Source organism: Genypterus blacodes, unplaced genomic scaffold, assembly GCF_046128005.1.
Source record: "Genypterus blacodes isolate CSIRO-AG114 ecotype Tasmania unplaced genomic scaffold, CSIRO-AGI_Gbla_v1 ptg000128l_1, whole genome shotgun sequence".
In the NCBI taxonomy this organism is placed as follows: Eukaryota; Metazoa; Chordata; class Actinopteri; order Ophidiiformes; family Ophidiidae; genus Genypterus; species Genypterus blacodes.
Window position 1 is genome coordinate 814,263 of NW_027466930.1, and position 8,238 is coordinate 822,500.

At 47.5% G+C, this 8,238-nt stretch overlaps 1 protein-coding gene across 1 annotated transcript in view; it reads right to left on the reverse strand.

Annotated features, from left to right (window-relative positions):
• Positions 1 to 8,238, reverse strand: part of flt4 (fms related receptor tyrosine kinase 4) — a 33,485-nt gene that overhangs the window by 3,767 nt on the left and 21,480 nt on the right. The window contains exons 12-22 of the mRNA XM_076162831.1: positions 7,355 to 7,463; positions 6,792 to 7,151; positions 6,037 to 6,180; positions 4,835 to 4,966; positions 4,078 to 4,184; positions 3,187 to 3,322; positions 2,619 to 2,723; positions 2,213 to 2,326; positions 968 to 1,056; positions 708 to 864; positions 523 to 617 (exon numbers count right to left, since the gene is read on the reverse strand). Coding sequence (XP_076018946.1) covers positions 523 to 617; positions 708 to 864; positions 968 to 1,056; positions 2,213 to 2,326; positions 2,619 to 2,723; positions 3,187 to 3,322; positions 4,078 to 4,184; positions 4,835 to 4,966; positions 6,037 to 6,180; positions 6,792 to 7,151; positions 7,355 to 7,463 — 1,548 coding nt within the window. The remainder of the gene's footprint in view (positions 1 to 522; positions 618 to 707; positions 865 to 967; positions 1,057 to 2,212; positions 2,327 to 2,618; positions 2,724 to 3,186; positions 3,323 to 4,077; positions 4,185 to 4,834; positions 4,967 to 6,036; positions 6,181 to 6,791; positions 7,152 to 7,354; positions 7,464 to 8,238) is intronic.

Genomic DNA, 8,238 nt, shown 5'->3' on the forward strand with positions numbered 1-8,238 from the left:
GTGTGTGTGGGTGTATCTGTGCCAGTTTGTGACTGGAAGCGGGAATGGGGCTGGAAAATGTCTTGTCCGGAATAACTGCAGGAGATCTAACATCATTTGTGCAGCTCAGGAGCGATTAGGAGGTTGGAGAAAAGAAGTTCAGCACTCTCAGGAGTACTTCCTCAAAACTCTGCTGTATTTTTTCCAATGATAGATGATCAATATGTGTGATTTGGCTCGCAGACGGACAGCATGCAGAGCTTTGAATCATCTCTAATTGCTACAGAGATCCAGAATCCATCTACTCAGCTCGTTTTCTTTGTGTCAGTGTTATTATTAGAACAAATTTTCATCTTTTCTTGTTGTTGAAGTGCTTCTGTCAGATTAATTCATGATCACAATCGAAACCCAGACTGATTGATTGGCCAGACGCGATCCGAGCTCCAGTCGATTCACTCCTCCTCCCCCTCTCCCCCGACACTGATTGGTGATTAGAGTTTTGCTGCGCCGTTCACTAAATGTGGTCATGGTGATGTGTTTAACCTTTCTGGAGGCCAAGAACTCCATCCCACGAGCCACCTGGAAACTGTAGCAGATGAGATCTTCTATCGTAAGAGGCGTTTTCCACAAATCCTCCACTGGGGAGAAGGAAAAAGCACACGGAGACACATTTGTAATGCCGATTCCAACTCAAACAGATTTACTCTTATGGATCCCGTCTGACTCACGTTTCTCCACGGCCGGTTTGCTCTTCTGGTCGGGTGCGTTGGATGTGGGACTCTGAGGAGAGGAGGGCGGAGAAGGCAGGAGGTGCTGAGCTCTTTGGTCGGCTTGGCCCGCCTCGATCATCCGTCTCACCTGGCTCTGAGTTTTCGGGGAGCGATCCTGGAAAAGGAAAACAGTTCATGGAATCATTGCGGTCGATATAGAAGAAGTGCAAATGATGTGTTATTGAGTTTGTGTGCAGGTTGTGTGTCGGGTTGGATACCCTGTAGGGGAGGAAGAACTCTCTCTTGGCTCTCAGGAAGTTGGACAGATTCCCATATTTGCAATATTCCACGACCACCATCAGAGGACCTGCAGATACGACGAGTTTACAGGTCAAGAAGCTTCTGAGTCAAATTATTCCTGCACAATGTCACAATGTTTTTCTCAAACATAATGAAGCACTGCAGAGATCCTGCCTATAATTAGCTGCAGCGCTAATTGCTTCAATTTTTCATTGAAGTGTAAAACTCTTGTTGACCCTTGAGCTTTTCCCATATCTGCTTCTCAAATGTGCAAATGCTCGGATCAATGCTATGCGCATAAATAAGGCAACTATTTGGCAGTTGAGGCTGTTTTCGCTGTGATAAAACGTGAGGAAGCTACAGGGAAAACGCGACCCTCACCTCTGTGAAAACGTCAATATTGCATAACTCTGTGCTGTCCACACGGAGCCGACCTGTGCTGTCCAAACACTCATTAATTAACTAGCTTAGAGCTGTTTACCTTTCTGGGAGGAATCTAAGTTAGGGGAAGAGGAAAGAAGTGTGTCAGCACACTGAGTGTGTATGTTTCACACAGTCCCCCTGTGGACAGCAGCCATTTACTGTCAGTTTTAGCATATTTCAGACTCAGTTCTGTAGCAACAGCATATGCCAATGTTCAGTTAGAGTCTGCGGCTAATAACGCAGCTAACCTTGTGTTTATAATATATTGTTCATGAACAGCTGAGTGTGCTACATTAAACTAACTAACCCAGTAAGTGCTAATGTGTTAGCATCACAACGTTGGATTCACTTCCAGGTTGCTTCTCAGGTTGCTTGACTCTACAGACTTTGAGTCGTTGAGTAGAGCATCTTTGTGACTTTGTTTTTATATGAGATGCACAAGTCTACAAACAACAACAATAACAACAAGTCTTAACAAACTTCACAAACTATTGACACACCAAAGGGAAGTAGAGCGACTTGCTAATGTAGCAAAACATGTCTAAACTAAACACATTTATATATCTGTTGCAAAAAATGGCTTTGGACTGCTGTAAGCTGCAGCAGAGAAGGGAATGTTGAACAAAGCCTCTACTATCTACTATCTGCCTGTGGGCCCTTCAGCAAAAGATCGGACAAATTCTGAAATGTTCCTTTGTTAAAGTTACATTGAAATTGCGACCTGCTGTACGTTCAACTCTACAACCACCGACTTGTTTATGGAAGTATGCATACTGACACAGAGACACACAGACACACACCGTTCAGCTTGGTGCAGGCTCCTAATAGGTTCACAACGTTCAGGTGGTTGCCGATGTGGATGAGAATCTTTAACTCGGACATCAAAGCTTTGTGCTCGCTGGCTGTGGATCCCTCTGAAACACAATGAAGCGGCCCAAATGAATCAAACAGACCAAGACTCAGGGGAAACACAAGTCAAACACAATTTAACATCAGACACCAGCTACAGCGTGGTAACATTACACAGTAAATTAAAGAAATATTGCAGTTTCAGGGTGTGACAGCTATTTCTTTGTCATATTATTGTACATGTGATATCAAATAATTGATCTATGTTACTGAAATGGTGAAGTAGTGAAGTAGTCTCATGCTATGTGTGTGTGTGTGTGTGTGTGTTCAAGTGTACAAGTTGACATCCACTCTCACCTTTCAGCATCTTGACAGCCACAGTGTCCAGGCTGCTGCTCTTACTGATGCCGTAGATTGTCGCTTCGATTACTTTGCCAAATGCTCCATGACCCAGGACTTTTCCTATTACAGGACGGACACAGACAGAATATTCATGTGCATTGATCTACGCTGTCTTCGCTTCTTTTGGTCTCATCAGAATACACAGGCAGCTGTTGTTATTTGGCGGAGGCGAGCGTATAATTGTTATCTGGCACGGGCAGACAGCAGGGAGGCGTTAGGATCTCTGTTACAAAACACACCAACATGTTCCCATATGTTGCAGTCACGGAACAGATGCGTTTCCTGGGGACGTTTTTAAAAAGCCGAGCTGGGAACGAGCACATATTTAACATTAGAGCTTTATACTTGGCAGCACTCCTGCTTGGCGGCCATCCAAACACGTACCATTAAGGATTCTGGAAATGGAAAAATAATTCAGTTTCGTCCATTTATCTGCTCTCACCCTCCCGCCCATTATCTCCCCCCTCACACACCTCCCCCTCCCATCCATCCATCCATCCATCCATCCATCCTGACTGCTCACCCAGTCGGAGCCTGTCACGGGAGATTTCCCACTGGGAGGAGTCGTACGGCAGGTATTCACACTGCTCGTCCAGCGGCACCTCCCCGGGGTCCATGATGATGGACAGATAGCCCGTCTTGATGTCTGCTGGGTTAACCTGAGGTACCCAGACAGGGGGGAGAGAGAGGGAGAGAGGGAGGGCAGACACCAGGTGTGAGAGTTCAGGCCATACTATCGAGGGCTGAGTTGTAAATAATAAACGATGTGTCAGAAACGGAAATGCAAAACACAAGCAAAGTCAGCCTGGAGCGCGGAGGTGCATGTGTGTGTGTGTGGGTATGTGTGTGCTCAAACTGTTTGTGTGAATGTTTTTCTGAGGAAGGACCCTGACAGTGAAGCTAGATCACTGTGGTACATATAGATCATTGCTGTGTTGTCTCTGGTTTGAGATGATAACCTCTCTGACCTCACTCGGCAAATAAAACAATAAATTGTGACCGAAGCTGCTGCAATCTTTTGAGCAGGCGTGTACCCTTTTCAGTTCCATAGTAGCTGTCTGACAGTATATATAGTGTATATACAGTATCTGTAGCATGCAAGGAAGGAAGGAAAACGGAGAGAGAAAAGGCAAAAGTGTCCTTCACATCAAGCCGACTCTGACATGAGACGATGATGTCACCGCAGGTGTTGTATGAGGCAACCTGGGACGTGTCAGGACAAATTAACAGCAGCTTGAACGACTTCCACTCGGGAGTAATTAGACATTCAGGTCAGATATCAGCGAGCTTATCGACTCCTCTAACGATCAAACACACACACACACACACACACACATACACACACTCTCACACACACACACACACACACACACACACACACACACACACAGATTGAGAAGCATTGCCCTCTGACCCGTTTAACGTTGCAGAAGATGAGGATGAGCAACGCCCAGAAGAAGACGGCCACCACTCCGGTCCCGATAAGGATCACAATCTCCACGTTTGCCTTGTCGCTCGAGCCTGGAAAGAAAGAAAGTAAGAAAGAAAGAAAGAAAGAAAGAAAGAAAGAAAGAAAGAAAGAAAGAAAGAAAGAATCAGTTTTCATTGCCCAATTCCCAATTAAATCCCCATATTTCCTAATTGAATCTCCCTCCTGTAACTCTAGGGGGTGCTATATCCCAAACTATTGATTCCAGTTGTTTCTCACAGTCTCCTTAACTGTAAATCTTTAAGTTGCAGCGATGCGCTAAACAGGCCATTTACTTAATTTAACTGTTCATCAGGAGACTTCCCGGAAAGCGTTAAATTATTCCCGGTGAAGGCGGAAAAACGTTCCGACATCGTTGACTTTCACTTTTCACTGTGCAGAGACGCAATTAAGCAAATCAAGCCCGGAGCGGCGACGTGAGGGAGCGAGAGGTGAAAGCATCAAGTGCAGACACATCAATTAGCGGGTAAGGATGTGCGACTGGGGCACGTGTGTGTGTGTGTGTGTGTGTGTGTGTGTGTGTGTGTGCGCGTCCATAATGAGTTATTTAAGTGTTATTTAGTAAGTGTTTGGGGTTAAGCGTGTAGTTGTGATGGGAGATGTAAGCCTCCAGGGAAAGAGAGTTAGTGAGCGGGAGAGAGAGTGTTGGGTGTGTGTGTGGTGTGTGTGCCTGCGGTCTCACCGATGACCCTGACGGCGGCTGTGGAGTGCACACAGCCGCGCTTGTTGCAGGCGGTGCAGGTGTAGAGGCCGGCGTCCTCCTCTCTCACCCTCTGGATACTCAACGTGCGGTTAGAATCCTGCAGCTGGATCCCTGTGGCAAGGCACGGGGCGGTTAGAAACACACACACACACATACAAACACACACACATGCACACAACCTCAACGTCAACGGTGCGTGTCTGCTGATGTGTCAGATTTTGCACATCTGTATGCAACTTGAGTGCCTCTGTCTCTCCGCCTCTCAACTCATCGCTTCGATCAGTGTCCCCTCTAGCACACCAACCTTGAACCCCCACCGACACCAGACACACACACACACACACACACACACACACACACACACACACACACACACACACACACACACACACACACACACACACACACACGGTCACACTTTTTCTTTACATCTTAACAGCTATAAAATTCATGTCAGACCTCTGGATCTCAATCTATTTGACTCATTTATCTTCTGGTCCAGTATTGGAGGCGGCAGCTGCATCTCACCGGCACCTCCGCCTGAACCTGGAGCCCCAGCTGTCGCTCAGACGCATATTGACCACCCGCACTACCCTTGTCCCCCGTGTCTCCTTCAGATGTTTAGAGGAGCCACGCAGTGAGAAACCTAATGAGCCGTGTCTGTAGGCCCGAGGGGGCTTCTGTGTGTGTGTGTGTGTGTGGGTGTGCACATGTTCCCAGTAAAATGCATCGGAGTTCTGTTTGACAATTTTATTCAACAGTGTGTATATGTGTGTGTGTGTGTGTGTGTGGGTGTGTGTGTGGGCTGGTGCGAGGGCGGTTGAGTGTGTGTGTGTGTGTGTGTGTGTAGGCTGTATGAATACGTTTTTAATGGATGGATGACATTTATCAAGATGGAAAGAAGACAAACAGCGTGCTCTTTACAAGGCGACAAGAAAAGATGGTAACATTTTCAGAATAACAAAATAAATAAATACATAAATAATAGATATTATATTTGAGTTATATATTTGTTGAATATATTTGCTGTATTTTGCTAGGATCTCACCTGGATGGAGACTAATATCAGGAGACAATAATGACAATAACATCGCCTGTTACCTGTGTGTGTGTGTGTGTGTGTGTGTGTGTGTGTGTGTGTGTGTGTGTGTGTGTGTGTGGGTGTGGGTGTGTCCATGCACCTGCCATTTGGAGAGGCTGATTGTCTTTGAACCAGGAGAGCTGTGGGTTGGGCTGACCCTCCACGTCGCACATCATCCTCAGGGACTCGGTCACGTTCACCGTCTGGTTGGTGAGGCTGCGCATGTGCCGCGGCGCCTCCAGGGCTACGGGAGAAGAGAGGGAGGGAGGGAAAGAGGGGGGCGAGGGGGAGAGAAGGAGAAAAAAGAGAGGGAGAAGGGGAGAGAGAGAGAGAGAGAGAGAGAGAGAGAGAGAGAGAGAGACATGCTTGTGTAAACAGTTTGGTAATAAAGCTTTGGTCACTATTAACCCAAAGAGTGTGACAAGCTGCATTTACAGATACAAACAGGTCAAAGGTCAAAAACTTCCATTAAAATGTGCATGTACCTGCCGAGGTTCGCCACATGAATGAGGCATGAATGTTTTTGTGCTTTTCAGCCGCCGGCGTCTCATTTCTGTACTTTGTCACAATAAATTGATGCCTGCAAACATCCCCCCCCTACACACACACACACTCACTCACACACACTCCCCTGTGTGCTGTGTGGAGGTGGGTCCTGGGCTGCGTGGGCTTTCCCTTTGTGAGTGTGTGTGTGTGAATGTTAAGCCTCCAGCGCCTCTGCTTCGCTGCAAACTCGTGTATGTTTCTCCTGCCAGGGGGGAGATTTTCTGTATAATTAGCTGCGGTGTGTATTCATATATCACATCACCATATGTGTTTGTGTGTGTGTGTGTTTTGCTTCCCATCGCCTCTAACCTTTGACAGAAACATATCTGGACAGGCACTTTTTCTCGCCGCTCCTCCTGTTCTGAGCCTTGCACACGTAGAGACCCTCGTCCCTCAGCTGGACGGACGGGATGGTGAAGTCCAGCGTCCAGCGTCCGGCCCCAGGCTCCTGGGAGGCGAGCCGGCCAGCCAGCGAGTCGGCGTAGAGGTGGACGCTCCTGCAGTCTGGCACCTGGCGCTTGCCCTGCTCGTCCTGCAGCGCCTGAGGGTCCAGACGGAACCACTGCAGCTGCTCGTAGGTGTAGTTGTCGGCGCTGCAGCACAGGGAGACCTTCTCCTGCTCCAGGGGCTCAGCTGGCTGGACCTCCATGCTGATGCCCTCAGGGATGGCTTTAGAGGAACACAGGTCAGGATCAGATCAGGTTCAGACAAAGACCAAACTGATTACGTCTCTATTGCTGAGAGAGTCTTCTTAGATTCATATATGCATGAGAGGAATATAGGACTCTCAGCTCGACCCAGATCAGGCCCGGTTTTGAGGCCCTGTTTTAAACGATGTGACATCATTATGATAGTGTGCCGGGCGAACTCACTGGTCACGTAGAAGTAGATGAGCCGCTCATCTTTGCCCACTTTGTTCTCAGCCGAGCACTTGTACATGACAGAAACGCTGGCGTTGTGAATGTGGAGCCTGCTCACAATCTGAGAGAGGGAGAGAGAGGGAGAGAGGGAGAGAGAGGGAGAGAGGGAGAGGGAGAGAGGGTGAGAGGGAGAGAGGGAGAGAGAGAGAGGGAGAGAGAGAGAGAGAGAGAGGGGAAGGGAAGGGAGAAAGAGAGAGAGAGGGAGAGGATGGATGAGATTTAACTTCACCTGGCCGAGCGAGTGCAGTTCCACACAATAGACACACACACACACACACACACACACACACGGCTGTTGTGTAATTCTTCTCCTCTACTTGACACAAATCCAAGTTTTATGCTGATGTGCAGAAAGAAGCAAAAGTGTACAAAAAAACATTCAAAACCCAGCAGGAAGTGTATGTGTGTGTGTGTGTGTGTGTGTGTCTCTCTGCTGAAGTGATGATTTCCTCTTCTGTCTGTGTTTACGTACAGTGTGTGTGTGCCTGTGTGTGCGTGTTTATAACCAGGCCTTCCAGGAAGTCTGCAGAGGAAGAAGGTTCTAAATATTTCTACAGTGGAAGCGAGTCCTGATTGACAATATTTTTGTTATGGAGCTCAGAAATTGGGACACTTACATAAAAAACATCCGTTCACGGTCAAATCCTCTTATGTAAAAGCCTTCATTTCTGGATTCTGGCCTAATTTTGTTCCGTCATAAAATTGTAATCCTTAATTACGTAATCATATTATCATAATCCACACTCTGGGGTGTGTGGGGGGAAGCGGGCTCACTCTCTCTCTCTCTCTCTCTTGCTTTGTCTCTCTGTCTCTCTCTCTACCCCCCCCCCCCCTCC